This window comes from Anopheles marshallii, chromosome 2 (genome assembly GCF_943734725.1).
Source record: "Anopheles marshallii chromosome 2, idAnoMarsDA_429_01, whole genome shotgun sequence".
NCBI lineage: Eukaryota > Metazoa > Arthropoda > Insecta > Diptera > Culicidae > Anopheles > Anopheles marshallii.
In genome coordinates this window covers 22,017,047-22,036,188 of record NC_071326.1, presented here as the reverse complement: position 1 = coordinate 22,036,188, position 19,142 = coordinate 22,017,047, and the positions used below count along the sequence as shown (strand labels likewise).

Sequence of the window (19,142 nt, the reverse complement as noted above, 5' to 3'; positions counted from 1 at the left end):
TCAAAACCCATCAACTACAGCTGCTGTAGATATTAGCGCTAGACCTTGAACACTTTCAACACTAAAGAGGGGTGTGCATAACGTCACCTTTTTTCTGTTGCACCGTTTCAATCCATCTGAAGCATCTCTAACAGGATGTGTTTTTTATCAATTTGATATAAACTAAACCACTCCATTGCACCATATTACATAATCACGAGTAACGTAAATTAAATACATAATGAATATATATATATAATATATATGCACCTATATGTAACTTGGTTATATACATATATATATATACCTCTATATATGTATAAATGTTTTTTTTTCGTCTCTTTTGGCATGTATAAGTATAGAACTGTACTATAATTTCTCATCGAAATGTTTCAGCCCCTTCAGCGGGACCTAACGTGTTGTGCTCATTACAAATGCAATCCAGTAATATATATAATATTCTGTGTTCTGTGCCTGTGTAGTTTTGCTTGCTCGTTTCTTATCTTCGGCCCCCTTTTGTATCTCTTTTGATTTGCATTACTTTGTTGGCGAACCGACTAACCGCTGCCTAGGTAAGGTGGAACACAAAACCCTAAACCTCCAACGTCCCTTGAACTGTTGCTGATCTGTCTGACCGACATATGCACACACAGTGCGCGATAGGCGATCACTAACGTCCGTAGATCCTCACTAAAACGAGCAATGAAAGGATCAGTGTACTCGACCGAATTAGTATTAGCTAACGTGTGCGCGCGACTGAGTAAATGGCTACAGTACAAAATTATGACAAAACCCACCAACAAACTTCGATTGATTGGTGGCTTCTGGTCCGTGCGTAAGTATAAATCGGATAGCAAGTGTATCGGACAGTGCACACCTCCGCCGGGTCACACCTGCAATACACTGCCGGCATATATGGCCCCCGTAAAATAGTGAAAAATGACTGTTACGAAATAGTGTTTTGTTGTTTTGCAAGGAACATATCAGAGTAAACCTGTACCCGTGTCTACGTGTAAAGATAACCAAGACCTGTCCCGCCAGTTGTCTGCTGCCACCGTGAATCGGTGGCACGAATACTCCACCGTTGCTGCTAAGATAGTTTTTTTTTTTTGATTGCGACGCTCACTTACGTTGTTGTAAACTAGTGCGTAGTATACGTGGTTCGATCTACCGATCACCTTATCGCTGTCGGAACATTTGGCGACCGTGTACGCTTGAAGTTCAGGTCTGCTTGAAGGACTTTAAGGTGGAAGAACAGAGCGTCAGTAGCATTGTTTTGCAGTAGTAGTAGCAGTAGCAATAGTGATAGTAGTAGCAGTAACAGCAGTAGCAGAAGTAGTAGCTTGGTACTAAGAATAGTAGTTTCTGTAGTATTAATAGTTTCTTGTGTTTTGTGTTGTCATCCAGTAGCAGCTAGTGGTAGCTCGTATTCGTATAGTAGTACTATTAGAAGTTTTAGTAGTAGTAACTCCAGAAGCAGCATAAACTATTGCCAAACAGACTGATAATAGTGTGTCAGTAGATTCTAGATTCTAGATCAACAAAACAGTCCCAAAACTCATTGCACGATTAACAAAAGTATTGTTCTAGTACTGTACTAAAGATTCTCTATCATTTAACACACATCGAGGCTACGCACTCTTACCGCCTTTTTTTCCCGCCCTCCTGGTGGTTACATTAACAATCTTGATGCTATAGTAACGATATAGCGCCAAACACAAAGGTGGGTAAAAATTCTTTCCCAGACAAACGTCCCCCAGTGTCGACAATTTGAATAACGTGTATAGCATCTGTGTGGCCTAGAATACTGTGCATTCAGCTGCATTTGCATTGCTTTCTGTGCTTTTTTTGGTTTTGTTTCACTTCTTCATCTTAACGTTTTACTTCCATTTTGTAAGAAGTTTCACAGAAGTTACGTGCGCCCATATGTTCGACGATTCGCCGCGTATTGCGTATAGTGGACAGCGCGCAAACATTCTCCAAACACACTGTCGTTACACGTTAGCTGAAACCTATCACTAAGCTGCATGGATTTCTGGCTTCGGGATAATCTTACTTTTTTGGCTACTGAATAACGGTCACGCGTAACTTGCTCTAGTGAAAGTGAATGTGTTTTGTCAGAGATGAGAGTGATACTTCGCACCCATTTTCTAACATATGCTCACTTACTCTCCTTCTCTTTCTCTTCCTCTTTCTCTCTCTCTGTATTAATGTATATTTTTCTCCCTATCCTGTATGCTCATATATTTTATCATAATTATTTGTTGCACCTATTCGATTTGCTTCTTCTAATAAGAGAGTCGTGATTTTCTTAGAGTTTCGTTTGCACCGTGGCCGAGCAAGTTATAAGTTATTCGAGCTATGACAATTTTCTTTTTCTGTGTGTTTTGTGCTTCCTTCCTTTACGCTCACTCTCTGCCCTCCGCCCACGAACGGCGCTATTTCCTCACGCATATATTAAACATATACGTGATTTGTATCTTTTTAGCTACTTAAAGTAATGCTTCCGTCTATTCTCACATGTTCACACACATGATGCTCAGCCTGCCTTATCATTGTAAGTATTGATTTGTTTAAAACACAATTAAAATAATTTACCATTACACCATCTACATATAGATGAGTAGTTTTCAATATAAAAGTACTTTCAATCAAGTCGTTCGATTTTCTGCAGTACACTTAGTATACTATTTCCAAAAATACAACACTACAGTATCAAACGTCACTCTCGTATCAAATCAAGATGCTTGATTAAATATACTTATTCCAGATTTCTGCTCTCTTTGATTCTTTCCTTCCGTAGTACCTTTTCTTCAATTATTTTCTTCAAGTGTCTTCTTGGTTGTCCCTGTTGTTCCGTTACATTACGCGCATTGTGCTTCTTTGGTGGTATTGTTTAACACGAAGTTCGTGTGTGCCATCGATTGCAGTCGTTTTGCAGGTTCGCAGTTCTCTGTCGGCGACCACTATTAGCCCTCGAATATATGTGGTTTCATAAATGGAACCTACGTGATTTTCTTCTTCTTCTTCTTCTTCTTTTGCTTCTTTTACTGTTGTATTGCTGCAATTGTATGCTTCCCTGCCTTGTTGGAGAGTTGGAGTTGGGCAGCAATGGGTAGCACTTTTGCTACATAGTATTGTGGCATTAAACAAACGCGTCTTGCTGTTGGCTGACATTTTACCTCTATTCGTCACATTTCACTCATCCAACTAGCAATCTATCATATTGCATCGAGTTTGATTGACTGTTGGTGTACACGCATAACGGAAACTTACAAAACGAATAACTAAAATGGGCAGCAACACGCCTCGGAATGGAACAGTGGTTCAATTCCGTTTCCCTACGCGCATGTCGCTTCCGTCGTGTGGATGGATGTGTTTGAAAGATGAAAGGAATGCAAAAAAATGCATTCACCGGCACCAAGCCCTAGTCACTCCGGTTCCTTTTCGTACGATGATGTTGTGGCGCTTGTTCCGTATTACCGTCGATCGTGCACACCCTCCAGCTAAGGTGTGCGATTCTCGATCGGGAAAACGGCGTTTTACTGCGTCTTATTCCGCTCTGGGGCCGATGATGCTTCAGGTTTGGCTTGGCATCTGCTTAATTGTTGAGTGTGAATTTTTGTGGTACGAGAATTTCGGCAGTTCGGCGTCATTTTGGTAATTGGATTCGTCTTTTTAAAATTTCGCTTTCACTAACGTTTGCTTTAGCTAGAAATCACTGCAGTGTAACTATTTTCATACGACGCTACTTATATATGTATAAAATATATTTTTATATATATTTTATACGTGTGTATATATATATACTGGTTGTTGGTATGTTTTGCCTGTTCGTTTATACGAAACATAACACACTCGAAACACCGAAACAGTAGCGGTGTTCAAGCTTCCATTTCCCGCTTTTATTGCACTATTATATGAGGAGCCGATAGAAGCACAGTGACCGTCGCTATTATTGTGAATAATGTAAATACGAAAAGGCAAAATCTGCAATGCACAGCAAGCGAATTTAAGGAGCACAATATTAGAACCATCTGCAAACGTGCGGCGTTAAAAGGATATCCGAATCTCACCTGTCAACAACCATCGCCGCGAACTTCCAGTCACTGATCAATTCTGCTTCCTCGTCCGCTTTCTTCATGCGGTTTGTGATGAACTGCAATTCCTTCAGTATGTGGTGCAAATCCTTGTGCGTACAGCCGGAACTGGCATTCTGTTCCTCGACCGTTGTAAGACGCGTAAACCTAATCGCCAGAAGGGAAACGTAAATGCGGCTCGTTAAGCTGTGGTCATACGACGATCTTCCAAAGTCTTATGCGAAAAAAGCATTACTTACACCGAGCCCCCTATTGCGGTAGTAGAGCCGGAGATGCCAGAACAAGGATGTCGAAAATCGTCATCAATATCTAGCACGTTTGCGAGAAGCGATTTCGATGATCTTTCCTTCAGCTCGAGCTCTTTCATACGATTGCTCAGGATAATGGTTTTGCGTGTGATCTTTCTACCCGGGCGACCCATCCGTAGTATCCACGGTAACCATTGCAAGAAAACGGATTTAATCTGAAAAGCAAACAAGAAAGTTGTGAATGATTGCGAATATTGCATTCCATACAGTTCACGACGCCTGCAACCTACCCATGGAGGCATCTCGTGGATATCCGCCGTTCGGTGATGGTAATTTAGTACGACAACCGTCAGCACGACCGACGACGCTACCATAAACATAATGCAGTTGAAGTACGTTCCTGTAAAATCACATTTGGCAGTGGGGGAAATGGCACCAAATTAGTAAACGTACAGGCAAGTGAAGGTGCATTGAGAAGAATGGAAAGACATATGGTAGAAACAGTCTAGATTTAACTAAAACAATCATTCCAAAATGAAAAGCCAAACCCAACCTGCACGACACAACAATGCAGAATTCAAAACGAAATGAGAAACAAAAGAATAAATCGACACACATGCTGGAAACATGCAAAAACTAGTATGACTAGTATATAAAATTCAGTAGTGTCGTTGATAGATTCGAGAATATGCATGCAACTTCGAATGGAATGGCGGCCGTGAATGGTACAAAACGTGTTCTGCTGTAATATTCAACTATTCAACGGCAAACTGCATGGCTGATGTAGCTCCAGAGAATATGGTTTATGTTTTTTTTTCAAATGGTCGGAAAACAAAAGTTGTAAAGAAACGGTTGGCTGCTGCAATCGTACTAGCATTAACGGGCATTATGGAATTTACTGCAGCGCAACGTGGAGTTCCGCTTTGCCAAATCACTCATACAGATACCACAACGCACACACTGGGGGTCGCCTATTACTTAATGTACTTTAAGAACATTTTCATCACAACTATATGCGGTACATTGTCATGTTATTAATCACAGGTTTTGTGTTTTCATCATTAGCGGGACACGTACGGGATGACTCCTTTACGATGGATATCGTTTTGTATCGACATTTTCCGAGCAGCAGATTATCCTTCTTTTTAAGGTAAACCGGAAAGGATCCATATCCTTCGCTACATGCAATGTCAGTGTCAGGGCCTACACGACGAAAGCCAATAAAATAAAAAGCGCCATAAACCATAACTAAGTGAAAGCACGGGTAGCATATCGCGATTGCGCAAAGCATAGCATTCAAAAACTAAACCAAAAATGGGGTTTCGAATTTACAACCTAAAATGTCACAGTAATGGCGAGATCCTGATAGCAAGAGTATATGGTAGTGGATTTGCTAACAAGATGCATTCATCACAGACGAACAGTTTCAACACACAACACCGGTGCAACCGAAAAGAACGAAACCAAAGTTGCCAAGCTTAACAGTGGTGTGAGTATAAGGGATTACAACATTCAAAATATCGAACAAGACGGAAGGTGTTGCACGTGTAACCGTTAACGGTGGGGAGGAAGGGACATAAAACCGGGACATCTTGCGTCTTGCGGGGAAAACTTTCAACTCGCACCATATGGGCAAATATGGCAGACACGATTCCGAAATGAACCATTGTTTGGCCAAACCGCATTGCGTAAAACAAAAGGCACGTGAACTGGTGCAAAAACAGGCGCTGGCAATGAGTAGTCACACCCGGTACCGGGTGAAACAGGTGGATAACGTTCAACACATTCGTAAAACCCTATATAACTATGCTTCAGTAATGCAATCAATGTGATGCGAACAACCGGGAACGGAAACAGGGTGTGATTTATGCTCGCGCTCATACAATTGATTAAGCTATTCGGAGTACATTGGAGCCACGTTTTTATGGAACAACTGTGCGATTTGCTTTTGCGTTTAACGTCGGAGAAAATTAGGAAAAACAACAAAAAAAACAAAACATAACGGCTAGAATTACGTTCAAACTGCAACGGAACGGAACGGTGAGCAGAAAAGCAAATAAACAAACCATGCAAAGTAATTGGTACATCTTATTCCACCCGCCAAAACAAACGGAGGACACTCTTATAGAGGGTTGTGGATGAAAAGTGGGTTAAAAAAAGGGTTTTTTTTGGGAAGGGAATATGTGAGTGGAACAGTATAGAAGAGGATACAGGGTATTGGTTTGAGATTTTTTTGTGGTTGTTAGTAGTTCATAGTTTAATAGGGTTTGCGTTTGGTAGATTGCTGCATTGCAATGCTGTACGCCGTGAGTTTTTGAATAATAGTTATGTAGGTACCTCGAACTACAGTTTACGGATTAGCATTATTCGTTTAGTTTGTTGATAATATATGTGTACATAATACGACCGTTACTTAGTTTAAGTCGAACTTCATTTACTTGCACTTAGCCGGTTAGCGGAATGAATGCGGGTTTCATTCACTTTCTCGGTTTTAAAATGCGATCTGTTAACATGGATTGTGTTATTCGATCCGGTTTACATTGAATACTTTTGTTGTTGTTTTTTTTTTGGCAAATAGTTTTGGTACTACAAATCGTTCAGGCTATACCTAGCAAAGGGACTGCTTCGCTCGTTTTCGTAATAACATGTCCCACTAACAATGAAAACACAGTTTGAGATACCAGTATAGTAAGTCCTGTAAAAAATAACAAGAAAAACATCATCAAAATCATTGACAGGGGCGTCCGAATACGCGCAAGAACTCATTCATTCACCGCTAACCACCGATATTGTCGAAACGCACCGCAACAACCAGCACAGTTGGTTGTTTCGGCGAGCTGCATCGAATTGATTGGGATGGGGGAACGAGCGCACTGAGAGACAGAGCCACCTGGACAGACAATGAACGCGACGAGAACAAACTGAAGAATTGCATCTTTCACACATCGGACAATTCACCTCAGTACGCGCGAGGCTCGATGTGCGAGGTACCCAGGTTTTTGGGGTGGAAAATTTGGAGGAAAAACCGGGCGATCTGTTAACAGCAGTGCGCCATCGAACGAACGTTTTTATATTACTGCACGGCGCTCAAACCCCATTAACCGTTGTACATTGCCTTATAGTTTGCATGAATTCTTTCATATTTTCTTTTTTTTTGCAAAATGTCATTTGAATAAGAAAGAATAGTTTATAAAGCAATCTAGCAGTAGTGCATCTACACAAAGTCAACGGAAAGAAGCAAATGTTTCTGTCCTACGTGTGGTTTGTTAAATAGTTTCCAATTCATTCAGGCAACACTTGTTGTCTATTTGACGAATGTTATGCATTCCGCTGGTAGGATAGAGTTAGAGCACATTCTATAGAGCTAGCGCCATTGAAACAACAGTCAGTCGAGTGTGTTAACAGATAGATGGTATGTTGCGTCCGAATGTAGGTTTTTTAATTGATGTAAACAAACAGTCTAATGTTTTCTGCAAGTAAAACACAAAACAAAAACAGTAGTATAGAATTGAAAGACACCAACCAAAAAACTCTTTACGACAAACTGAACAAAAACAGCCACAAAAGATGATCAAGATGCACATAGGGGAAAAAAGACCATCTAATGCCAACCGAAGAGTACGAAGAAATACATTATGAACGTCATGTATCTAATGCATGCGATCCATTTGTTTACAGGAGATCCAGAGTTCGGGAAATTATATTGAGGTATAAAAATTTTCAAGAAGAAACTAATTTGTAATGCGCAATGCGATGAAAATTTGCTAGAGCATTTAATAGAGCAAAGGAAAACATAGAATATCAGAACCATGTGAGGAGTGCCTGCCAGGAAGAAGTATGAAAATGCGGTAGAGAGAGAGAGAGAGAGAGCATGCTTTAGAATGCTAAGCTTCAAATGACATTAAGGAAATGTTTCAGCTAAGTTGTCCATCGTTTTGAATTGTACCAGAAAAGAAAAGCAATACGTGTGAGATGTTTTCTTCACCGGAGGACCATGCGTCATCAAAATAATATTTCGTAAATAAATGCATTTTATCGCATCTTCCATAGTCACAGACCAGTGATACAAGAGGAGTTTGTGAATAAAGCTTTTCTGTTTCCTTTTCGACGGTTTCGTTTCGTTACCTCCCGTTAGTATCTTAAAATCGGTGAAAAAAAATTAATTGCTTCGTGAATCTCTGCATCACCCGCGCGACAAACAAACACAATGAACGAAACTGCGATCGACAAACCGATATCGAAACAAAATTGACAAAGCCAAGCATTCACACACAATTACACAGTTATCGGGACAACAGCTAAGATCATTCATCGAAAAATTTTGAAGTTGAAAAGTAAAGGAAAACAAAAACCATCACAAAATTCCTAACATTTGGTTCATCTAACCTAGTAACGGAATTGCATCGGATACTTGAGGTAACGTCTCCGCAACTAAATTAAGGAATACAGTGAGCGATAGCAGTATAGTTACACCTGAAATGAAAGTTAAGCGGTTTAGTTTTTGCATGATACCCGCGCTTTATGTCATCCAACACAAAAACCGACGGTGGATGTGGTACAAATAATACAGCTAGAACGTTGTCACACCACGAAGAACCTTTTTTTTGTTTTCCACAATGAGAATGAAGGTTTTGGGGTTTTGATGTGATGTGTCACAAATGTACACAAAACTTCATTTTGATGCCGTAATATAGTTCAACCGTACAGGGGGATGAATCGATTGATCGTTCTACGGAGTCGTAAATGATGCGCAAAGCTAATATGCGTATATGTATCCAGCCTATTGGCCTTGTGTCGATGAAAAACGACGGTAACACGATTGGAACAAATATGCAATGGTGGTCTATTGGCTGCGCCAGTAGCAAATCTTTCTCTGTTCATTAGTACGGAAATAGTAATATCCTTGCGTTGTTGCGTACTTACCTAGCGTCAACTTTTCACCCGAATCTGGAGGAAGCGTAAATCCGAGCAGGGCCATCGAAGAAATTAACACGCATGGAACTATCAAATTGAAGAAGTAGTAAAGTGTCCGCCGCCGTATCTGTATGGTGAACGTAATGTCCACGTACGGCTCCGGGCAACACTGATATGTTATTGTATTTTTCTTTCCGGGCATTCCTGTGAAGTAGAATAGTATGTTGGGGATTTCAGATTACTAACGATTTGGAATCGCACATAAATGAGAACGGATCGAATAATGGGAGCTCCAGAATGAAATTGCAATCAAAACCCTAAATTCAACTCCTCAATTTAAGAGCTCCAGATGGAACAATAAAGCTCGTAGAAATTAATACGGACTCTAGTGATGGCAGTTCTGGAATTGATTCAGAGATCCGCTCCGACTCCGCCACTAAAAAAGCCTAATTCGCCGACCTCGAGGAAATTTCGGAGTTCCACGGGAAACACCGATGCTACTGATTATTCTAGACTAATCCGATTCTTCATCAATAACTAAGATATATCAGATATCTTAGATACATTATGGATAATTGTCAGTGGATTTGCCATCTTTCATAATATTTGAAGTCTTTGAAGATAGAAAAAGTTGATACGGAGTCGATTTCGTAGCATTCCGAAGTTGGAAGTCGGATCGACTTAGACAAAATGAGCAATTCACCCATTATTAGACGAAATTTAAAATTAAGGCTTTGGGAGGGAAATGTTTGCATACCTATGAGATACCATTCGCCGTTCGTAATGAAATCCGAAAGATCGCCTCCATCGTCCGAGTTGAGTACGAGATCCAACTATAAAGAAACAAACATATCGTTAGCTTCAGCCGTACCACAGCGTTTTGACAAAGTCCGCCCAATTACCTGATTGCCATCGTATGTCCAACTACCGAACTTCATCTCGCAGTGCTGATCATCAAACGGAAACCACGTGATATCGATTTTGCACGTGCTCTTAAAAATACCGGGAGGAACATATAAACAGCTTCCATTGTTTTTCACAACTATGTTCGTATGATATGTTCCGTCGAATCCTTCATCAGCACTGTAAGTTGCAGACAGTTGGATGGTTTAGCTATGGCGTATCCTCAAAAAAACATTTTGGCCACATCTTCGTAGGCCCATGACTTGTTTCCCTACCTGTTGTACATCAACACGTCCGGTTTCCAGAGCTTGTTCGGGGTAATTCTCAAATCCCTCACACCGCCGTATTCGGAATCGTTCCAGCGCAAGTTGTAATCGTTCCATTCCTATAAATGAAGTCCCCCCAAAAATTGATTCAGTTCTATTTTGGCTTCCGGGCACAACTGCTGGCACGTGCCATCGACCGGGAGACATCTCCAATGAGATTGTTTGTGTAACTATTGTTTTTCTACGTATGATATGAAGCCATTGCGATAACCATATTTATGAACATTTACGAGTAAGCGGCATAGGTAGCATTTTAGTATTATCCGTAGGAGTTTTGCATGCATGCAATCACTAAATGGATCGTTTGTACCAACTGTGATCAAACACATTTAGCGAGGGTTTATGTTCGGCGCAACGGGTTGCAATAAGAAAGCCATTCTCATTCGACAGTGCAGCAGCAAGACTAATGACGCAGATACGACTTTACCAAAAGCCATGACAGGCGCTCTACTTTGCGTTAAAGTGTTGAGAAGATAAGAATAGAAACCCAGGCAAAATTAACCTAACTACAGAGAGAAATGAAAAGCATTCACATGTTTGGATACGACTCACTCTAAGGCAGCTCATGCAAAAATTCAATTGTAAAATTTGTTTAGTTCAATTACACAGGTAATATTATTATTACGATTGTAAAACACTTTAGCTTTGCGTTGTTTCACTGTTTAGTACACTTCTCAACTACACGGTTTTTAAAGGAATATTTAGGATATTTAAGTTAAATTTTATTGTTTTACTATCATTGTTTACTGTTATAAGTAAGGATTTAATTGCTACGATGTCGACTCACAAAATTCTTCGGTTCCTTAAGTACAAAGCTTACAGTTCGAGCGTTCAGCGCTGTACACGGTGAATCAGTTTCGCTTCTTCGCCAAGGTGAACCTATCGTTTGGACAATTTGTTAGCCAAATGAACTGCAATAACATATTTCATAGCTTAAAGCATTGATATACACAGATAAGTTTCCAAAATTCCTTAGCAAATTAAACAACTTGCCACGGTTGAGTTTGATATTGGGCACAGAGATAGTTGACTATGTTTAAGACAAATTGTACGTTTGCATGGCCAAACAAGGAAATTAACTCAATATTCTCATCTTAACAAGATGGAACTACATGGAACTCTCATGATAAACGACAGAGATGTTCGTTTTGCAACAATCGAAATATTAAACTACAAAAGTATATACTTTGTTTTGCTATAAATAGCTGTACCGAACTGTTGGTAAGATTAACGAAGGGCAAAACAAATTGTGTGAGAATTGTCTGTACATGTTTCCGACCAGTTACACTTAAACCGCTAGGCTAGATAGAAGTAATCAATCGTATATATATAGGCTCTAAGGGAGACAGAAGGTTGCAGCTATGCAGTACCTAAGAAGCTGTTGTGTTTGAAAGTTCATACAAACTGGAGCCAAAATACGCGTTCAATATATCGGTAAATAACGTTTGTATCGAAAAAAACTCAATGCATCCAACAGACCTAAGCATCAAGAGTTCTAATATGTACGTGGGCAGTTAAAGTAGAGTTGTTTGTGAGTGGTTTTGTTAGTCAGATGTCTGTTTAAAAGCATGCAAACTTTACCGTGAAGACGTGTAACTTACCAACGACAGCCATATGTTCGTTATTAAAAGTTGATTCTTCTCGTCCTACAATCATCAATTTGCAGAAATGAAAGGATTAAATCAAAAGAAACAATTCTATTGCATAAGAAACTGATAACCGCCGGTGCAATCAGAGTTCGAAGTTTTCATAAAAATAACACGTGATAGAGAAAAGGTATGAATGACTGGTAGAGAAAACTAGCATAACTGAACGCTGCAGTAACGTTTGCCAAAACGTTCGGGTTTGTGTAATTTGGCGACGTGTGGTAGATTGGAAACCCAAAAGAAGAACATAGAAAAAAAACGATATACCAAAATATGAAGTGGGAGTACACACGCAGAAATAGAAATAATTCCTAATCAATTATCTAGGGACGCTAAACACCAGTAAAAACACGTGTGAAATAAACGTCTGGCTCACAATTTCGTTTCGACACAGACAATGTTTGATTCAATTTTAGAAAACATGCAATCAATACTCTATTTAGTTTGGTAATATGAATGAAATAATGGATAAAAGTAGCGCAAATAATCGTTTTTCGGTTTAAAGGAAACTGAATTATAAGTTTATATTACAAACGATAATCTATAATTATGACATGTACCCATTTAAAAGCGACATAAACAGATGCCGTATTCTAGGCAAATCTTGGAATTACAAACTTTCAGATGATGTTTTAAAGTTAGCTTTAGTATTCGGTTATATTATTAGGGCGAGCTTTAAATTTGGATGTTTATTTAAATGCAGCCAGCCTGCATCTGCTACGCATACGCATTTTTCGCTTTAGTTTTAGTAAGTTTAATGAAACGTTTTGTTAACGGTTACGACCTTTTTTTTACCCAGCGCACGCGGAGTATCGAGCACTTGGGCTGCCCGGTTCTCCAATCTGGTGGATTTTTTTAAGGCGCATCTACATTTTGCTTGATTTAGCTTTAGTTGATTTAATCCACATATTACATAAGTATACACAGCGAGTGAAATAGGTCCAGAAAAGACACGACAATTATTTCATAGCAAAATGCATTGGGCAAATTTAGTTTCGCATTTGTAGTAAACCACCCTTGATTGTTGGTTCGATCGAGCTGAAAAGATGATTTCTTCCGTGTTGGTTTAGTGTGGTTGATATTTAGAGACGGTATAGCAGTATAGCTGTTGTGAGTGGTATCAGTGTGTGATAAGAGATAGATCGATAGAAAGCACCAGTCCTCTTTAAGAGTTAGACATTAAGCGTCCTATTCTTGAGATATTGAGATCTCGCTCTAGGACGAGCTAATAATTAAAAAAAAAGAAAGTCATATTAAACTGATAACACCAGAGACAGTCCGAAAATGGAAAAAAGTTTATATAAAAGTTTGGAAAAGCACGGTAAGAAATCATCCTTTCGTGGCTCGCGGCGTCAGGTGAGTAGCGTAATTGTTCATAAATATAGGCTTCATCATCCCGGTACAAAATGTTCTTATAATCCGAAAACCTGGCACAGAAGATATGCTGCGAAGTGCGTGTCGCTGCGTCGGGTACATGCCACTTACCAGATTCAACCAAGCGTTGGTAGTAAGTATCTGATTTTTTTCGTCCTAGAATAGTTTCAATAGGGGTGACTTGATTATAATGCACAACAATACGGTAACGGGAGCACACAGCCCGGAATGAAGTATTTCTAAACAAAACAAAACACCACAACCCGGGTGGCACCTCGGTTTTTCGTACGTGTGGACGTGTGGAACCGAGTGTGCGGGGGACGGAAGATTCAAACACAAACAAGAAAATTATAACAGAACCGAAACCCAAAAAACAAAACCCAAAATCGGAAATAAAATGGAAACCGGCAATCGGAAACCAGGCGACCACCACTACAATAGACCAGCGACCAACGTCAGGAACCAGAAATACTCACAACATCGATTATTTGCTGCAGCGTCAGCCCGAACTTTACTTCCAGCGGATCGGACTCGTTGGCGACCGGGCGTTCAAGCGTGTTGTACGTTGCCAATAGATTGTTCAACAGTCGTTTCTCGTGCGGTCCTTGAAGACTATCTGCAGGGGGCAGCGGGAACAAGGTGTCCCAGAGCACGGTGAACAACCAGAGTTTATTAGTACGGGCTGGGTTAGTTCCAAAAGCCTCTGCTTACCCTTAATGTAGATGACTAGCAGACACAAAACGATGAGATACAAATCCATAACAAAATACATCGTTGAACGCAACGCCACTCGAAACTGTTCGCCACACTAAGCGATTACACATTTCACGCGTTTTTAATGTACTTCATCGGAAGTGAACAACAGCAAGGTAGACGAGGCCCGGGTGGTGTGGTGCTCGAAGATTAAGTTCCGTATCGTCCTGCTTAACACGTCTCAGTACGGGTCGTCTGTCAGTTCCGTTCCGCACCGCGATGCAATGTGCATCTAATGCAACTAAGTATTTCCGGTGATTCGGTCGCTACTCGTTACCGTAATGTGTTGCCATCAAAGTAGATTTCAAAGGTTCAATTCATGTCGCACCAGTTATGTAGCAGGACCGGTAATGCGTTTGGGACAACACCATTAACTTTTGGTGCAGGGCTCGCAAAGATAATGGGATTGCATTCAATTCCACCGTTAGATACGATAAATCCAGTGTCCAATTCCAATCCGTTGTGCATGGCAGTACTAGGCGTGGGCGTTGCTGTATGTTGTCGTAGTTAACCCAAATGGCGACATTTAACGTTTTGGCGGTGACTTATGTATTGCGTTGTTGGACTGCTAATGTGAGTTATCCCGCATGTGTATTTTCGTGGGACCCGGGCGTGCAGTGAATCCAAATTGCTTTCATAAGTGGCTTAGCTTAATTTCCGACTGCTTAGGTTGCTAGGTACGTTACGGTTACCGTACATCGCCAGTCCACCTTGACAGAGGTTTCTATTGCTTGTGCTGCAAAGAAAATAAAAAAAAAAGTTTAAAGGAAATATTATTATTTTTTGCAATTTTCGGTTGGATTTTTTTTTCTCCATTAATATATGCTCGTTAACAGGTTCCATATACACTTGGCACGCAAGGGAAACCAGCCGTAAATTACCGTCCCAAAAAGCCCAACGTCCCTACCAACCCGAAGATACACAGCTTATGTGTGATGTGTTGGCGCCGTGTATCAGTTTTGAAACTAATCTTAACTCGCAAGTTTATGAAATATGAATGTAAAGATGATATCCCTTTTTCAAACTTCGATTTAATGGGCACTAAATTGTTGGGCGCTCTTTTACGATGGTGATGCATATTTTATCAAAGCAGAAAATGTATGCCATTTGCGATCACTTGCACCTTCGGTCTAACAAAACGTGCTACCTCTGCCAGTATTTCTTAATGCATGTCGTCACAGCGTTACACACTCTGGTGCCTTCGCTCTCACGCTGGAAGCAAGTGGAACGCGCGCGCACCGTACCGCGGTCGTGTGCCAACCTTCCACTGCCTGGCTGGTTTCGAACGGTGTCCTAGTTTTGAAAATTTCATTCATTCATTCATTCACCTGCTGTGCCTAACCTTACCAACCAAACCAACGAATGCCACCAGAGCACCGACCACGCGTCTCGAGATAGGTCTTCCGGACAGTTAGGAGCACATTCTTCGCCTCGAGAGCATGTGATTTACAAGGCTCTACCACCACATTCACTATTCCCCCTGCTTCTGGGGAGCAGAGAAAATTGTGGAAATTATATCCTGCTGTAGCACACACACACACACACACACACAATCTAATAGGACAGAATTCGCACACACACACACACACACGCGGATGGTGCCGAAGGGCCGCAAAGAAAAACTTTGTCTTCCGAAGCCCGTTCTTGATGGTTACCACGTACAGCAGAAGTTCCACGGTACCATTCCCCGCCTACCAAGTTGATAATCGATGAAGATGTAACTGCTTGCTCTGTTCGATTTTGCTGCTCTGTTGCTATTGCTACGAGCACAACCTGCTTCGATCCGTACCGCGCGCCATGCTTCCCTTACGGGGTTTTTCCTTCTTCCGCGTTCCGCCCTACCCGTGTGCTCGCGTGCCCAACTTTCACTGATTCTGCGAGAGAACAAAGAGTTGGAGCTGAGAGCTGAGCGATGCTGTATTGTTACCGTTCGGCAGGAGAAGACCACTGTTGGGAGAGTTTTGAATTTTTGCCATTTTGGCACAAGGATTGCACGTTTTGCCGTGGACGGTGTTGTGGTGTGTGGTGTGGTAGTACAGCATCAGCAGCAGCATATCTAACCGACCTGTCCTTGCACTCACTTGCGCCACAAGCGCACAAAACGCACAACCTCACACACGCGCACACAACCAACAGTTTGGACACCTGGCGCACAAAATCATTGTCCTTGAGCTTTGTAACTGGGTTAACCTGGAACGATGGTACACATTGTTCCTTCTTTTTAAACAAAAAAAAAACTCACACGCTGGACACACTACTTTGATCTTACATCTTTAAGCTCCCCCGGACTTGATAGAAAAACTTGCCCAATTGTACTCCACCACCATATCTAACGCTACTACAAACACGTAAAATGAACTTGAAAATCAATCAGGAAAGGTCAGAAACCACAAAAAGCATTCATTCAAGCATTGGGGCAACGAATTCTTCGACCACACCAAATCGATATGTCCAATTTTCGTGGCCTACCTATTCGGAGCGCACTTTCATCGCTCCATTTGGCACGCGGCCAAAGACAACCAGCCAAAAGGGCTCCAGTCGCGCGAGTGCCGTCAGACAGCAGTAGTTCCAGGGTAGTGCGAATACCCTCCCCCCACCTTAAAGTCAGAGGGAGCAACGTACGGATTGTTCGATTTTATTGGAAGCTGTACTAACCGTCACCTGTGCCCATCGAATAGGGTCATATACCACACTAATACTATACTGCTGCTCACTACCTATTAGCTATTAAATGGCACTATTTGCTCGACGTTGGGCACGCACTGGGGGGAGACACAATATACTTTGAAACACTGTTTCGAAGACCAAAAAGCTTTCCCAAGATGATTTCGGTACGTTCGTCAGCGCGCGCGCACGACATACATCTAGATGTGTATCAACAGTGTAGCTAGCTTTTTTTGCAAACAACAGAAAAAAGGGAAGAGAAAAGATAATAGGAACAAAGTATAGATTTTTATCAACCGTTTCACTTTTCCACGGTTGCGGAAACTGCTGCTGAAGCTTTGTAGCTAGGCCTACTGTTTTTTTAAATCAATATTTAATTTTCCCATTTAGCAAGCTTAGTATAAAGAAGGCTGGTAAGAACAAAATCGAAAGCTAAGTTACTACACACGTACATGTTTGCTGGATACGCTTCCTTGTCGCTGGGCTTCTAGATGTCCTAGTGCAGAAAGTGATAGGCAGATATTTGGTGTACCCGAAGGTCCAGCAGGAAAGCATATATGAGCAATCGAACGGGAGCTTTTCTTCCACGTTGTCGTCGGAGTTTGGGGGAAAACGCGTGTGCCTTTATTGCACACTTTGTGTGCAAAATTTTCACCTTTTTGGCACCCTTGATGTTAATGTTGATGGCACCCGTCGTGTTAAGTGCACCGTTTTATGTAGCTTCCTCCTTTTCCAATCACCACTCTCACTCACAACCTTCACTCGGTTCCACACCACTTGAACCTTCGAAGCGCTTGTTGCATTCAATTCCTTTGAATTTTGAAATTGCACGGACACCAACAAGTCAAACCATAAACTCGGCGGGAGGATAGCAACTAAAAGCGATTCACCCGTCTCGAAACAGCAAAGGAACCGAAATTTGTTCCTGAAGTACAATCCGCCATGCACTGCACACACAGACACACACACACGCGTGAAGGTCGGGATGGGGGAAAAAAAGCAAAACGGTCCAACAACGGCTTATATCAAATTCTGGAATGTCCAACAAATTGAAATTGGAAGGAAAGCGTGGAAAAAGGTACTGCACTTATTCCTTTTTGCTGGTCTTCGGCCAGTAAACCGTTTTGGGGGGGTTGGCCCGCTGCTCGATGCGTTCACGCGACACACAGCAGTCTCATATTTTCTGCCCTTTTTTTTTGCTCTCTTTTGCCACTGCCAATTGGGGGGTGCCCGACGGTGCACTGCCTAACGGTTCGACTGCCTATTCTGCACTTGTCAGTTCGCCGAGCGCCGACCATCCATTGAAGGCAAACTTTGCGCTTTCCGAGGCGTATTGCGTACGGCACATGCGCAGCCAGGCACGCACACACCGAAACGCGGATCGTACGAAGGACATTTTCGCCTCCGATTACACCGGGCGAATATCCGAAGCTTTTTGGGAAGCTTTTTTGCGGTTTCCGTAGCATGTGTGTAGCTTTGGCAGTTGGTGTTTGAGTAACGATTATTTACTTGCATTTGGGACATGAACACATGTCCGACGCTTGCAAGTATCCACGCATCCTTATTTACATTTACGTGTTCCGGTTATCTGTTACGAATATGAAAGTTGCATCTATTTCCACCACAATCAATCGTTAAAAAGAAGCTTTCTAATACGTTTAAGTCTAGTCGATTAAAAAAATTAAAATCAATACTAAGAAATTGAAATTCCAAGATATCTGTAAATAGAAGCAAAATACAAAGCTGTTAAAACACACTCTAAAATTGACCAATCATAAATCTATACACAAAACAGAAAAGAATACTAATGCGATAAGATACACAAACATAAATAATGGTTTCGCTACTGTTTCTAAACCCACTAGCATGCTAACAGTACGTGTCCGTGGGACAGTTCTTTCGTATCATTTACATATCATAATACTCTCCGATTGTCGTTTTTTTTTTTTTTTGGTGGAAATACATGCCTTTCTAGTGGAAACGGTTCCGACCGGGAAAAGCTAAATGCACGTTTAATTCCCAAAAATAGTACAAATACGATTACGATGTGGAGTGATTGATGGAAAACTAATACTAGTAAAAATTAGCTTGAGACACAGTTTGCTCGGTTCGGATTTTCGTACGACGGCAACACACAATGAGCAGTGTAGAAAGTGTTGGCCCGCCGTTCTACGCCTCTTCACATCTGCTGGCAGTCAGTCGGATTGCGCGCGATCAGGCGCCGTAGTGGAACAT

The 19,142-nt window shown here is 41.3% G+C and overlaps 1 protein-coding gene across 3 annotated transcripts; it reads right to left on the bottom strand.

Moving 5' to 3' along the window:
• Positions 1-3,884: 3,884 nt before the first annotated feature.
• LOC128708411 (neuronal acetylcholine receptor subunit alpha-7) lies at positions 3,885-14,250 on the bottom strand. 3 transcript variants are annotated; one of them, XM_053803388.1, is made up of 14 exons: positions 14,202-14,250; positions 13,967-14,106; positions 13,602-13,646; positions 12,072-12,116; positions 10,420-10,529; positions 10,144-10,324; positions 9,999-10,074; positions 9,251-9,445; positions 8,714-8,800; positions 4,618-4,727; positions 4,319-4,542; positions 4,281-4,283; positions 4,056-4,226; positions 3,885-3,969 (listed from the first exon to the last, which is right to left on the bottom strand). In XM_053803388.1, the coding sequence occupies exons 1-14, from the start codon at positions 14,248-14,250 to the stop codon at positions 3,885-3,887; spliced, it is 1,521 nt and encodes a 506-aa protein (XP_053659363.1). The 3 variants fall into 3 exon arrangements, with proteins under 3 accessions (XP_053659363.1, XP_053659365.1, XP_053659364.1); XM_053803390.1 differs by lacking the exon at positions 12,072-12,116; XM_053803389.1 differs by lacking the exon at positions 13,602-13,646.
• Between the last annotated feature and the right edge of the window lie 4,892 nt (positions 14,251-19,142).